Genomic DNA, 15595 nt, shown 5'->3' with positions numbered 1-15595 from the left:
CTCTAGAGAGGCCAGCAGTGCAAAGGTGACTGGCATAGTCACTTCTCCTAAAGCCAAGAAATGGTTATTCTCTGGATTTTGGTGGAGAGGAGTCCTTCTCAAAGCCCAGACAGAAGGACAGTCACAGCTTGACAAAATTAGGAAAAGAAAATTCCAATTTTAGGAAAATAAAGGCCTAGAAAGTCTAACAGATGTTTATACATAGCAAATGCCGTTATTTAATGAATAAGTAAATTTAAATGTTTATGTGAGAATTCTCAGTTTTTAAGATCAGGGTCCACACAGACTTTTAGTTTTAACCTGTGATCTCTACTCAGCGCTATGTTCTCTATTTTTTTTTTTTTAGGGTCCACCAGGCCAGCCTGGTCTTCCTGGTCCTTCTGGTCCTCCTGGTCGATGTTGTGGTAATGGTGAAAAAGGTCCAGCGGGCTATGGGTATGAATATCAAGATGAGCCAAAAGAAAATTATATCAATCTGGGTGACATCATATCTTCAATGAAATCAATTAACAACCAGATTGAAAACATCATTAGTCCTGATGGGTCACGGAAGAATCCAGCTCGTAACTGCAGAGATCTGAAATTCTGCCATCCTGAGCTCAAGAGTGGTATGTTAGGTTTTTATTTTCACCAATGGTAGCAGATCTTGATTTTTTTATTTTTTTTTTTCATGAATGCTATTGTCTTTGAGTATTTAAATGCAGAGATCTGCTATACAAATTTGATTTTTTTAAAAAACAATTGTCATGATAAAGATGATAAATTTAATAATAATTTTAAACTTTAATTTACTATGCATTTACACAGTATATACACTGACTTCAACTCTACTCCTTACATGCTTATAAGTGAACATTTGTTTAATTTTATGGAAAGAAACCCATCACAAGTGTAAGTTCTATATTTATTTCAAATGTCAGTCATATTACAGTATTCACATGAACTCAGTATATTTTTATATCATCTTACTTTCTGTGGCATCTCTTCTGTCAAAACTAATATGCTTCCTATTTTGGCTCAGGAATCTGGCATAGAAATAAGCTTCACCATCATGCAGTCAGATTCTTCTCTGAATATATTAAGCCCCTCCCTTAACATTTTTTTTTACCTCTAGGAGAGTACTGGATTGATCCTAACCAAGGCTGCAAGATGGATGCTATAAAAGTATACTGTAATATGGAAACTGGTGAGACATGCCTCAATGCTAATCCCAGCACTGTGCCAAGGAAAAACTGGTGGACCAGTGAAAGCAGTGGAAGGAAACACATTTGGTTTGGAGAATCTATGAATGGAGGCTTCCAGGTAAGAAATTACCACAGTTAACAGCCCAAAAGGTAGTACACGTATTGTACTCACGTACATCGCAACGTACTAATAACTAATCCTAAAATTAAACTAAGCTAAACATTTAGCGTGTGAAATAATAACTATATGGCCTGTCCCTAGACGTGATTAAACAAAAACTGTTGCTTATGTGTTGTACTCTGCAGTTCAGCTATGGAGATCCTGAGCTTCCAGAGGATGTCTCGGAAGTTCAGCTGGCCTTCCTCCGCATCCTCTCAAGCCGTGCCTCCCAGAACATCACCTACCACTGCAAGAACAGCATTGCCTACATGGATCAAGCCAGTGGAAATGTTAAAAAAGCTCTGAAACTGATGAGCTCTATGGAAAGTGAGATCAAGGCTGAAGGAAACAGCAAATTCACATATGCTGTTCTGGAAGATGGCTGTACTGTAAGTAAACAAGACTTTAGTATGGTAGTTTAATAAATAATTCCCTCTAGAGGACTAGACCCATAATAAAGGAAGAGAGAGCGTTGCATGGCCTGGGTAAGGAAAGGACACAGTTACACCTAATTGGGGAAATTTAGATTCTGTACACCTGAAGTGTCACTCCTGTAGCAACTGTAGAAAGTGAGGTGTGCTCCCATTTAAATCTGTGCTTTATAGGTATCTCCTTTAGAGTCAAAGTCAGCGAACTCACAGCAACCAAGCTCTGATCCATCCCTTGTCAACTCTAAAACTAAGAGCAGTAGGAATCATCTTTGTCATACAAAAAAATCAAGGCTAGCTGATTCGAGCCATGGGCTATGATTATGGGAAGGGGCAAACACAGTCATTTTGCAGATGCAATATTGCTTCACTGTGCCTTGCTCATTGCAGCAGAAAGTGCTGGAGAGGATCAGTAACATTGATGAGCATGTTGGTCTACGAGTATCTGCAGCCTTTTCAGTCACAAACACAAAACACCGTAACACCATCCACAGTTTCTCTCTCCTGCCGTTTAAGGTCCCAAAAGCTCAACAAACACTGACATATATGGCAAACCTGCTGTTTAAGGATGCATGAACACATCTACTTTGCAGCCATTTCTTTAACACGAACACGAAGAGCTACCTCATTACCACTGTCACTTTTTCCTGAGGCCAAAACCACTTTCCAAACAGAGTAGCCATTTGTACCATCTCGCAGCATGCAGAGCATATGCCAGTCCGAAGTCAGGGCGCTGGCACCGATCAAGTACCCTACTGTCCGTCAGGGATCCCATCCCTTCTGAGCCACAAGGTCTACAACCCCACAAGACCTTGCATAAAAGGTCCAGAAATGAAGAATGTCTATCTACATGTTCACTTCTGCAGAGACTGCAACCAGTTTTCATGGTGTTGAGAGGGACACATTAATAAGCAAAGAGAAAGTATGAAATCCAGTAAACTGTAGGATCGCTTTCAGATAGCCCAACACTGATTTCTCTAATATGTTTGGTGGTTTTTTTTTCTTTTCTTTTCAACTTCACAGAAACACACTGGTGAATGGGGTAAAACAGTCTTTGAATACAGAACACGCAAGACAATGAGGTTGCCTGTGGTTGATATTGCACCCATAGATATCGGTGGTCCTGATCAGGAATTTGGCGTGGACATTGGCCCGGTCTGCTTCTTATAAATCAAAGATCCTGCTCTTTCTGAAACCCCAGCAAACAGATTCACACTCCAACTGTGCTCCTTTGTTTTAGCCTTGTCAGCTAGTACAGGTGACCATCTGTATCCCAGTTATTTATTAACAAAATTTCTGGGGGAAAAATCAATTTGATATCAAGGGTTATTTTTTTCGCTATTACACGAAGTACAGTAAAAATGCTTTTTTGCTCTTTTTTTTTTTTTTTTACCAAATTCCATCTTCAAAACATGTCTCCGTGGTGCTATATACAACTTCAACACTTAATAAAACAACACTGTGTTCTATTAGTTGAATGTTAGCCAATTTACAAAGCACTGATTGCTCCCAGTATCAAAGTTTACCCTTCTTTCTAAGATACAGTCCATAAAGCTAGAAAGACCTCCCTGTTTCAACTACCTCAACATGGACAGAAACTGGGAAGTGTCTGATGAGTCAAACCAAACATCAATCAAAGAAATCAATCAAAACACATTGGACGCATTGGTCAATTCAGTGGAATAATTTGGTACAAAATTGTCTATTTCTGTACTGATTAGCTGTGAAAAAGTACAGTGTATTTTAAGAGTTTAATACCTTAATGTCAGTAGTCACCATAATTTTATTGTTGGATTGTATTCTGTTATCAAAGGTGCTTCTCTACTTTCCTGTCATTGCTGGTCAAGACCACTAAAATTAGGGAAGTGTAAAAGACTAATATGATGGTGCTAATGTATTTTTCACTCCTAACTCTGCAAGTCAGGGTTATTGACTTGCTAAAAAAAAAAAAAGGATTTAAAGCAATTGTAAATGTCTCCTGTCAAAGATCGTCATTGGCATGTCATAGTCGAGAACTTTCTCCCTTCACTCTGTAAAAGTCAATAAAGATGCAAAATTGTGAACTACTTCTGTCACGTTAACACATTTATAGTGTTGAAGGTTAACCATCTTTGTAAGCTTTTATATGGTTGTTGGTCTATTCCTTACAGAGACACATAATAAAATATCTTAATAAAACTCCTTGTTGTTTCATAAAACTGACTTTTTTTTTTTATTTTACTATTTGTATCTCTTTCCTTAAACAAATTAATAAGGCAGGACACAACTCTGATACCACTTCAACTGATTTTTCTAAGATAATTTGTTTGAAGGAAAACTTGATAATCCTAAGGGATGCGGTTTATGGCATCATACTATGAAATTTTCTTTCTTACTTTTTCCACTCCTCTCCATCCAGTGGCTCATTTTTTCAAGCATGGTGAGCTTCTGTGACTATCAATCAGCATGGATTCAGCTCTGACAGCAAGATCCAAAACAGTGACCATGCACCTAGGCAGATCAGTTTGGAGGAAATAGAAGAGCTTAATCCTCCCTCCCCCCCAAAAAACCTGCCTCAGTGTAAATAAATGGGCAGTCATAGGCTACTATCCTTTCAGATGGCAGCTTAAATAAATGGCCTAAGGGTCTCCCACAGTGCAGACTAGAGGCACTAGCCATTTGATGAAGGTGACAATCTAAGCATCTTGATATTTTTTATGGCCATTGGAGCTGCACAACTAAGTCATCCCCAGATCTTAGCAAAAATTCAAGGAGATGTAATTACCACAGTAGTCTGGTGGTGCCTGAGCTTCAGGCCAGAAGAAGGAAATTAGCCGCACACCAGAATCTGGGCGGTGAAATCTCTCCCAGAGGTAGATGCTGATAGATGCTACTCTGTCTTTCCTGTGAAGGAAGATACAGAGCCTGCCCCCACATCATTACTGCATGGCCACGTGTTGCTCCACAGCCCAGGGTCATTAAGGATCCTCTACAACAAAAATTAGGAAGAAAAAAAATTCAGATTCTTAAAGGTTCTCATTGATGATTATGGATCATGCATCCTCTGAGAAGACTTTCTGGATTGGGCCAAGCTGGAAAACTGGGCAGAGAAATGCTGGTTTTTAAGAAACCTCACCAGATTTGAGTCTGAGCCAAGACACTGCCCTGCTCTGGCATCACGGAATTCTGCCCACGCAGAAGCAGAATAGTGAGGGTCTGGGGAGACCTTAACAGCACAAATGCAATATCAACATGGGCATGACTGTACTTAATGCAACATAAAACAGTAGTGTCAACAATTCATAAAAAATATTGGCTTTCGCAGGAAGCCGCCTCATTTTTATGGTGAAAATAGCTACTGTTTATGGAAGATAAGAATTATGTGTATGTAATTAATATTAATCTGACATAAATTACATGGTAGGAAGTCTTTTGATTGGAGTTGAAATTTTATGAAAGCAGCTCGTAAGAATGCTGGCTGGTGGAAAAATGCATTGGAAAAACCTGTTCTTAATCTGCACAGCAAAAAAAAAAAAAAGCTTCTGTAATCTCCAGTACTGCTGTGGCTGAGTGAATGACTGGTAGCAATTACTCAACCTTAAAACTGAAAGTTTGGGGGCTTTTTTCTGAAGACAACATATAGTCATCAAGTCTTTGATTAATAATTTCTAATAATGAAAGATGATTACTAGAACGTTTGCAGAAAACATAAAGAAATAGCCAAGACCACCATAAAATAATTTACTTGACCCAAATACCTTCATTTTTTTCAGAGGGTCACTTATTAAGCCACTGTGATTCTGATACTTCTGTACTTTTATAGAAAGGTCTTCAAGATAATAGAAACATGAAACAGATCAGGTTAATAAACAAGAATTAGCTCAGAAAATAAGGCTAGCCTTTGGAAGATTTAGAGTCTAATCCTATTTTTTTTTTTTTACTCCGATTTACTGTGTCAGCCTGCAAAAGGCTCTAGCTTTTATTTTACATGGGAAATACAATTAAAAAAAAAATAATCTTACCTGACACTTTCAGGCTAGCAGCACCATTACTCACTGCTATAGAACAGTACATCAAGTTCATAGACTACAGCACTTCTGGGAATAACCCCCTTTCACAAAGGTAACTCATAGAGGTCTTTCAAGGCTGTATGGAAACACTACCACCTGCTTTCAAGCTCCAAAATAAGTTGATTTTTAGGCACATATTCAAATGCATCTTCCTTTGGCATACAAATTTAAAGTTGTATTGGAGAAAAGAAAAAAAAATTCTGTAGTCTACATAGCTGAAAGAGAGGCACAAAGTTGAAAGAGAGGCACGAACAAACAAGGAAAGAAGTTGCCTACGCAGTAATAAGATTGATATAAGAAATTTCTCATTCTGATCCAGAGCTGCTTATTCAGTCATATGTTACACCAGTTGATATTCATACACTTCATAGCACCACATTACTATGGCTCTTTGGGGAAAACAAGAAAAGAAACAAAACAAAAAAACCACAAAAAACCCTGCCTCAAAGAGGTTCCTGGATCATACCAACAGCTTTAAGGTATCACTAATTCAGGTTTTAATATTTCCTTGGAACTTCACCTTTCCAATGAATTGCAGGTTATCGCCTAAAGGTGTAGCTCTTTTCTTCCGGTGAACGTGGACTCCCTGACTATTGTCTGTGGCATGGGGACTATTTCAACACCTACTTTCTACATTCTTTATGGAAATTATGTTTAAAAAACCCAAAACACGACAACAATCCAGCAAACCCTTCTCTAACAGAAATACTTTGCTATCTGATTAGGCCCTAATTTTAAACAACATATGAACACAGCTGTGAATCACTCACTCACACAGCCTTACCTCCCTTTGGGTGATAGGTAAGGCATTCTCCGTGCCATCATATCTAGCAGCTGCATGGCTCCAGGCACTGCTTTAAAAACCCCACCCCACGCTGGTGGGTGCAGTGTGAGAAATCACTGCAGAAACAGCTTGGCTTCAGCAGTCCTCCAGGTTGGAGGTAACCACCTAGGGACAGCTACTGGCAAGAGAGGAGTCAATGAGTTTGTGTCTCTGCAGCTCTTCACCTCAGTGGTAAGTTTGCAGCTAGAACCAGGCCAGGGCAAACAATCGCTTATAATGGGGTTGTGATGGTTTCTGAATTTCAATAGCTACTAAGAATTTCTTCTGGAAGCTGGCTAATGATCAACAACTTTCCTTGCTAAAAAAAGGAAGCTAGACATTTAAATAAGCAGCAGTGTAATTTATAACCCTCACTTTGTTGTGATATCAGCTAAGTAGTCTTAAGCCTCTATTTGCAGGCAGTAACTTGGAGAAAGAGCTGTCTACAAGAATTTTGAATTCATAAAAGGTAAAGATCTTCCCAACACACACTTTGCCATGCTATGGCTGTCCTGATAGCTTTAGTAGAGAAATTTCATTTCTAGTGTTCCTTGTCAGCTACACATTATTTATATAAGCTGGAAAACGTGTTATTTTGGAGCACTGGTTGTTATTTATGATGGTGTCCTGGTTTCGGCAGGGATAGAGTTAATTTCCTTCCTAGTAGCTGGTACAGTGCTGTGTTTTGGATTTAGGATGAGAACAAAGTTGATAACGCACCGATGTTTTAGTTGTTGCTAAGCAGTGCTTACACTAGCCAAGGACTTTTCAGCTTCCCATGCTCTACCGACTGAGAAGGCTTGCAGGTGCACAAGAAGCTGGGAGGGGGGCACAGCCAAACTGGCCAAAGAAACTTTCCATACCATGTGACGTACTGGCTGGGCATCGGTCGGCAGGTGGTGCGCAAATGTACTTTGCTTTGCAATTGTACTTGTGCTTTGCAATTTGTGAGCAATTGTCACTTGCTTTGTGTATTATTACTATTATTATAATATTATTATCATTTTATTTCAATTATTAAACTGTTTTTATCTCAACCCACGACTTTTCTCACTTGTGCTCTTCCAGTTCTCTCCCCCATCCCACTGGGGGGGGAATGAGCGAGCGGCTGTGTGGTGCTCAGTTGCCGACTGAGGTTAAACCACGACAGTCAGTAACACAACTTCATTGTAGTCACCAAATTAGAATATATTTCTTATTACAGATAACACCCACTTCAACCAAGACTGAAACCTTAATGGCTCTTTCAAAAAATCAGACCCATTTCTTGTCACCAGGAAAAGAAGTCAGGTCTGGCAGGCTCTGATTTCTAAATGAAGTGCCTTTCTTCTGGAAGTGTGAGTAATTGAGGCACTTGTAGCACAAATCTTAAGCTACAGTAATGTATGAAATATTTTCATTATGATTTAGCATTTTAATTCAACATGTGCTTGTAATCAGATGTCCTTGATTATATCTTGTTATGCTCTTAAAGAAAAGCTGTAGAAACCTAGATTTAAAGTATTAGAAGAGAAAGATACTTTGCAGGAGGTTTTATGATTTGGGAGATGGAGATGCTTACTGTTTCTGCCTACCTGTTATCTGGGAGGAAGTGAGATGTAGTCCACCCTACACTGAGAGATTGCTGCTCCAGAATGAATGAAGTCCACCAGAACAAAATCCTGGTGGTCTTGTCTTCCCACCTGTTCTTTGTTTCGCAATAGCTTCAGCCTAGAGGATGTCTTCTGGAAGCATTCCCTGTAACCCATACTGCTGCTTTCCCATCACAGCAGACACTCCTGCTTGTGATGTCTCCTTCCTAGAAGGCCGCTGGTCATCATCTTTTCTTTTTTTGCCATAAGCTGTCCCTGGCAAAGCTATGCCTATCCAAAATTTCTCTCTGCCAGAGGAGGTTCATGAGAGAAACTGCATGACCTCCTTTCAGTATACCCTTAGCCATGGACATCTCTGGATTAAGGGTCAAAACTTAAGTTTGTTGCTGAATCCATCCTGGATCCACGTCCACATGCACTGAGAAGGCAGACATTAAAAGATGACTCTTGGAGGCACTGGAGATGTTTCTGCTTCAGTGGGGTTTCGTGAATGTTCCTATCATAACTCACATTTCAGCTTTACTGTCTTTGTTACTGTAACTCCAAGATACCTGAAAAAGCCTACTCGTTCCTCCTTTCAGTTTGGTAGCATCTGCAAAGCAGAGATTAAGATTCCTATCAGGAGATGGCTGAATGGATATGGCAGCAGAAAATATTTTTTACTTACTCTGATTTTTGTGTAGAATCATACAGCGTGTTATTTAGAGGGCAGAGGCTCCTAAATTACAATGGCAGCTCCTACAATTGTCACAGTCTTCTGTCAATGTTGTGTTTCTTTGTCACAGGGAAGATTGCTCCCTACCAAAGGTAAAAATATTTTGCTGAAGTTTCTAGAATTGTAATAACGTTCTTTTGTTACAATTGGTTGATTTTTTTCTATCAGATTTTTCACTCAGTTGACTAAGGCCAAAAAGCAGTTCTGTGATGCTTTGTCAGACATGAACTTGCACGGCTTTTTTCTGCACAAACACTCCTAAATAAGGCTGCAGTCTTCTCTGGAAGATGGATAGTAATACCTCAATTGAGGAACTAATTTTGCAATAGAAACATTTGATAGTGCACCATTCTCTCATACTGAGAACACAACAGACCATAATGATTATGAAATATTATTTAGAGAAACCTTAAGCTAGAGCTTACAGAAAGATGGCTTCTTACTCTAACAGCAAGGAAATAAAAATGTGCAAGAAATTAACATGTGGGGGATGGAGGAAAACATTCTCTTCCAGCATCTGACTCAAACTAGTGTTGCCTGATACCTTAATACTTTTTCCAGACCTTCTCCCAACGAATTATAAAACATATAATCCTGATAGGACAATAGACACATTAGCAATCAAGCACCCTGAGTTTTCTCCTATATTGTGTAAATCTATAAAGCATTTCAGTTTTAATCTTTGCATCACTCTGCTTAGGTCCTCCTCAACACTGTCCCATCCATTGACTCTACTGTGTCCTTTCTTCTTCAGCTTGTGGAAAAAGCAGATAGTTTCTTTTACTATTCCTAAAGATATTGGCCAATAATCGCCTCATAGGAATGAGCAGCAACTTCACAAGAAAGCTGGTCTTTTGTACCTAGTTTTCCCTTTGTGACCATACATATGGTCTCTTGGGGCAGTCAGGGTTTAATACAGATGATTCTTAATCATAATTCATCATATTCCTCACGATGGTTCTCACGATCTCTATTTGAGACATTAGTAAGCATTACCTCTGATTTTTAACACAAGCTAAATTTCTGAATAGCATGATGGCAGATAAAATAGGCTGGCTAAAAACATTCTACCTTTTAAGAAACTGAATCTCTCTCCCTAGCAATTTTGCTCATAAAGGGTCCTTTATGGATATTCTGAACTCTGCAGAACATGGTTGAAATCACACACTTCAAAATCTTGAAACTCCTAGCAAGCAAATTGTGATCCACTGGAGATAATCCTGAAACAAAACGATTTTTTTTTTCTGTAGCATAAACATGCAGTTTTGCCACCTGGGTCTACAGGTCTGCAGTTTCTTTGGCATTTCTATTTAATTTCAGCTATTGAACTGCTGATTTTGCTTTACCTTTTGTCATGAAACTTTTTTATGACAATACCATCATTCTCTAATACTATCATTTTTACCTTGTTTTCTCTATGATATTTGCCTACTTGCAGGAAATCTTTCTTTTCTTCCATTACTGTTTCTACATTTCCATTTAGTTCTGCTCTTCCTTTGCAATCGGTTTACTCTCTGTCTTCCCGGAATCCTGTTCTTTTTATAAATATCCTCTCTCAGCAAGACCAACTGCCTAGCGAGTATTAAACCTTCATATAGCCTTCATTTCCTGAAAAAATAATAAAAAAATCCATAGATTACGAGAGTGCTTACCAGTCCCAATAACTACTTTGCTCAATCTCAGGCAGCTACAGGAGATAAGAAACCTAGGGGCTCTTACCCTACAGTAATAAGAAAAATAATGCTTTTTGCTCCTAATCCATTTTTAGACACTTTACTTGCCTTCATAGAGGAAAAAAATAATATTCCCCATTCTCCTCTATTTGCTTGTTATGTTTTGTAGACTTTGGTTGTGTTGTTTCTAGCTATAATGCTGTGACATTTTTTCTTACATTTCTGCATTGCTTGATGCATTCTTCTACTGCATGTAGTACTTCTGGTACTCTACAGAATCTCTTTAGTATTAAAAACTTGTAGCTATCGTAAATACTCAGCTGTAAGGAAGCTAACAGATAGGCAAGGAAGGAGTTTAGGAGGGAGAGGTGATGAGATTTGAACTTATGCTCTCATGCACCCAGAGACAACAGAATAACCACTGAGCTAGAGGGACAACAGAATAACCACTGAGCTAGAGGGGAGTACCAAAACAGAAGAGAAAGAAAAGGTCTGTATGGAAGGTGGGTGGAGGAGATTGCATCTTGAGCTGCTCCTCCAACCTTTTAAAAGAGCAAACATTCAGCAAACATTCAGCCCAAATGTAAACTCTTCATAGTCACTCTAAAACTGAGGTGCATAAATCCAAAATTGTGATTTGAAAAAACTTTCTTGTTCAGAGAGGACTTAATCCATCAATTCCTTGTTTGCCTTACATTTTAAGCATCCAGAACTGCTCAGTATAAAGAGCTCTCTGCAAGAAGGCTCTGATGCAGTAGGGAGGCTATGATCACATTTGACGTATGCATTCAGAGCTGGGCTCCTCTAGGAAATACAGAAGGACCAAGAACACTTTTTTTTTTACAATATTACTGAATTATACAGTATATAAAGCAATGTTAATACTGTCCAGTGAAACCACCAGGCACGTTAACTGATGTATCCACTCTAGCACTGTGATCAGTTTTGTCCTCTGTATCTCTTTCTGCTCAAAATAAATTAAGAGAAAATGCCAAGCGGGAATAAGAGAAAAAGCCTTGGAGAAGGCATTATTAAACTCCTTACAAAATATAATATGTATTTAATATAAAAGTGAAAGATCACTAAAACTAGTCAATAGCAAAATAAGAATATGCTCAGCAATACTTGAATATCATTCTTTGTGCTTGCAGATAAACTTTTTCATTTTTGGGAATATCTATCATAACCTCCAAGGCCTGCTGAGCATATCTGAAAGATCTTTCACATTTTTTCCTCCCTCAGCAAGAATGAGTTCTTTCAAAGTTCTACCTTGAAAGAAATCTAGAAGTAAAATACACTGTAAAAAGTGGTCAGTGTTAGAGACTTTGCTTCAGTGATTCATCAGTGATGGCTTTCACAGAATATTACCTTAGAGTGCTTTCTAGTTAAAGCTCTTCTTCAGTGCTCAAGGCACCCAGTTGAGGAAATACTGCACACTTCATATGGAGATAGAGATGCAAAGAGAGACTTGAAAAGAAAAAAAAAAGTATCCTTCATAATGAAATACTATTCTCCTTCAACAACCTCAAAACATTTATACTAATCATGGATTATAATACTTTGCTGATGAAAATCAGAGATTAAAAATAACTTTCAAACATGCATCTATACTCCAAATGTTATTTTGTGCATCTGGATAAGTGTTCTGTAGAGATCACAGCCACTGGATATCTACCTTTGCATGAATGTGTTGGAGCAAGCCACTACACCTCAGATTGTTCAGTGAAAGTAACGTTATCTAAAACTTCTCAAGGATCCAATATGATAAGCTAACTCCTGAGTCACATATTTATAGAAATTATTTCATGCTAGTAAAAAAGAAATCATAGACCTCCTGCTTGGGTAATAAAAGCAAACAGATAATGTCAGCATGAACCTGTCAACAGTGTCAACCCTGTTCCCAGTCCCTACCTCTCCCCTGTATGGGAGGTAGGGACCATGTCCATGCATATAGACAACCTGGAAAATTGCAAAGCTCCTACTCTTTCAGAGGGAGGAAAGGAATGTAAATTCTTCCCTGCCTTGCTACAATGCAACTCTATGGCTTGTCCAGAAACTGTTTTCTATCAGTGATAACTTACATTGACACTGGGAATTGGCCAAGTCACATTTTATTCAGCCTTGAATAAAAATTCTTTCTCTGGAGTCTCAAACAATACTTGTTAGGTAGCTTTAGTAGGACTGCTGGTGATTACTTCATACAAATTGATACCGATCTTGTATAAAACTGGCCCAAAGAGGGCATTATTCAAAATACCTTTATATTCCTATGTGTAAAATACTTCAGGAGAATGCATTGCAAATGAGTTATTCAAATAGCAACAAAACAAAAGTAAATACTTCTATTTTTAATTTCCTGGAAATGAACTGATATGGGACACACTGGAAGGAATTCTACAAAAAGGAAACCACTTACATAGCGAGAAGCATGTATTTAATTAAATGCTTTGCAAAGATACATGAATAAAGCTATGTGCATGACTTTCTTTAGGGATGGCCCCAGCTGTTTATTTTTTTTTTTTTTAAAGGAACAAACAAAAAACGTGGAGAGCACAGATGCAATAAAGAAACAAAAAAACTAAGTAAGTTTGTACCCACATACTTTACAAAATAAAGAATGTCAGTGGTACAAAACATTCTATATACTGTATGACCAACAAATAAATGCACTGTAACATTGTTCTCTCAAACACCATAAGCCTAACAGCTAAGCTTTGAAAATGACATTGACAGTAGGCATCTTTATTTCATCAGCCTTCTACAGAGTCATTTAGCACCGTTGCTTTTTTTGTTGGTTTTGCCCTGCCTATCTCCTTTCTCGAAATAACAACAGAAGCATAGCACCTTTTACTATCTAAAACAAAAATAGGAAATTAAATGCAATCCGGAATTTAAAATGCATCCCAACTTCCAGAGATGAGGTAGCTCATGCTAAGAAATGATGGAACTTTCTTGCCTTGACAACTTGGAGGCCAATAAGTCAAATTACTGGTGATGCATGTCTGGATGTCAGCTAAAAACAATGAATTTCTAAACTTACTTTCTCTTCATTAGCAATTGGTCTGGTATACATGTGAATGATTTGCAACATACATAAATTGGCACTATATATAAGACATCTGTATAATTTGATATGTAATGGCTTCTTAGATGGGCAAGCATTGGAAAATCAACAAGTATTGGGTTTAAGATGTATTTTGAAGATTAGGGATAATTTAATAGAATTATACAGATAAATTGTGAGAAGTGAAGTCTGGCCTTAAAATTTAAGATATGGGACACCCCTACTGAAAACTTCTATTTACCCCAGTAGTATTTTTACTTCATAAATTAATCATGGCTATGGAATACTCTTCTGAGCAGACTATTACATAGGAAACTGCAGTAAAGACAATGCCAAATTAAGATGATCTTGTCTGAAGAGATTTTCTTCTACAAAAGACAGATTTCTGTTAATGACTATCATACTGGCACCCGCAGGAAGACAAACTGGGGTTGAGGGAGTAGGTATGATTGAAATATAGCCAATGGTTCACAAAAGTGCTCTACTTTTCTGTTATTCAGTATGCATCCAAGCAAAAGAAATAATCCTTAGAGTTTTACATAGTCCCACATTAAAACTATCTATTTTGAATACCTGTAAATTTCAAAATATGTGAAACAAAAGCAAGGAAAAAGATTCATATTACTTTTAAAAGGTGGTCATCGATCCTCTTAAATTGTACTGTTGTACTAAAAAGTTGGTCTCAATCATTGAAAACAGAAGGTTTGTAAGTAAAATAAATATTCAAAAGGAGGCCGGGCATTTAAAAAGAACCGTATATACAATGCTGATCCAATATCAGCCATTACTTCAAGAGTCTCAGGATTAACTTCAATCAGTCTAAGTTCACGTGTTTAATTGCTGCTGTTGCTGGGTAGTGTGTTAATTTCCCCCCTTCCTCTTACACAAAGCAAACTGGCCCAATTTCAATTCCAAATTCCTGGTCGGTACTGCCAATGTCCACCGGTGCAATATCTATGATAGGTAAGCGTGCCACATTCTGTGTTCTGTACTCAAAGACAGTCTTGCCCATGTTCCCATTACGTTTCTGGAGAAGAAAAAAAAGACAGACAAAACTTAGGCCAGAGTTCATGTAAGAAACAGCCTGAATTCCAGCTGGCGAGTCAGTTGTCTGATAGTTCAGAAGGATCTCACTGTATCTTCACTGAGCAACACACCCCTGCCTGTGCTGCACCTTCGTTGTTTTAAAGTGTATGTATCTTGCTTTTACACTGATGAACGGGCCCATCAGCTTGACACAGCAGGATTTCCTCCTCGAGCTGGACTGATGATTTTTTCTTTATGTTATTAAATTCTTCTCCATGTGTTAATACACACCTGCATACATATTCTTGGGCTAAATTACTTTAAAGCACAGAGTACTCTAATTCATTTCAAGTGCAAAACTAATTTTAGAAATATTTTGCAGTTTCTTGGACTTGGCTGAGAATGCTAATGAACATGAAAAATTTACTACTTTCTGGTTTTTATGCCCACTAAGAATTTTTGGGAGGAACATTTTCTTTTCCAAGCCAGTCAGTCATAGTACCAATGAGTTTCCTCCAGTGTATTGCTGCAATAATCTTACCCATCTGGCAGACAAATGCTTCAGGTTATCTGACCTCTTTGTGTGATTCCACACAGAGGTACACAAATACTGGAAAATACAAAATGGCAAGATACGTATCTCAGTATGCTCATTAATAACTAGTAATTTGTAAATATCCTCTAAATAGTGCAGACTTCTATTACGTGAAGCTAGAACTGTAGTAAAATACCTATTTGATCAGTTACTTCTACAATTCATGGTGAAATTCTGCAGCATTTTAATTACCCCATTCTGTGGATTTTTTCCTAAATCAAGGAAGAACTGAAACTACTGGAAGACGAACGTCCTTTTTCTCCATAACAAATGGCAAAAACCCCAA

At 38.1% G+C, this 15595-nt stretch overlaps 2 protein-coding genes across 2 annotated transcripts in view; one reads left to right on the top strand and one right to left on the bottom strand.

Annotated features, from left to right (window-relative positions):
- COL3A1 (collagen type III alpha 1 chain) overlaps positions 1-3970 on the top strand; it is a 56609-nt gene extending 52639 nt beyond the window's left edge. The window contains exons 48-51 of the mRNA XM_009290963.2: positions 347-608; positions 1115-1302; positions 1491-1733; positions 2796-3970. Of these exons, the coding sequence (XP_009289238.1) occupies positions 347-608; positions 1115-1302; positions 1491-1733; positions 2796-2942 (840 nt within the window). The 3' untranslated portion in view covers positions 2943-3970. The remainder of the gene's footprint in view (positions 1-346; positions 609-1114; positions 1303-1490; positions 1734-2795) is intronic.
- A 9071-nt stretch (positions 3971-13041) lies between these two features.
- COL5A2 (collagen type V alpha 2 chain) overlaps positions 13042-15595 on the bottom strand; it is a 113571-nt gene continuing 111017 nt past the window's right edge. Inside the window, exon 54 of the mRNA XM_009290962.1 lies at positions 13042-14715. Coding sequence (XP_009289237.1) covers positions 14569-14715 — 147 coding nt within the window. The 3' untranslated portion in view covers positions 13042-14568. The remainder of the gene's footprint in view (positions 14716-15595) is intronic.

The sequence above is a fragment of the Aptenodytes forsteri genome, unplaced genomic scaffold, assembly GCF_000699145.1.
Source record: "Aptenodytes forsteri isolate BGI_AS27 unplaced genomic scaffold, ASM69914v1 Scaffold318, whole genome shotgun sequence".
Taxonomy (NCBI): Eukaryota; Metazoa; Chordata; class Aves; order Sphenisciformes; family Spheniscidae; genus Aptenodytes; species Aptenodytes forsteri.
The sequence above is the reverse complement of the archived record's forward strand: the minus strand, read 5'-3'. Positions and strand labels throughout refer to the sequence as shown.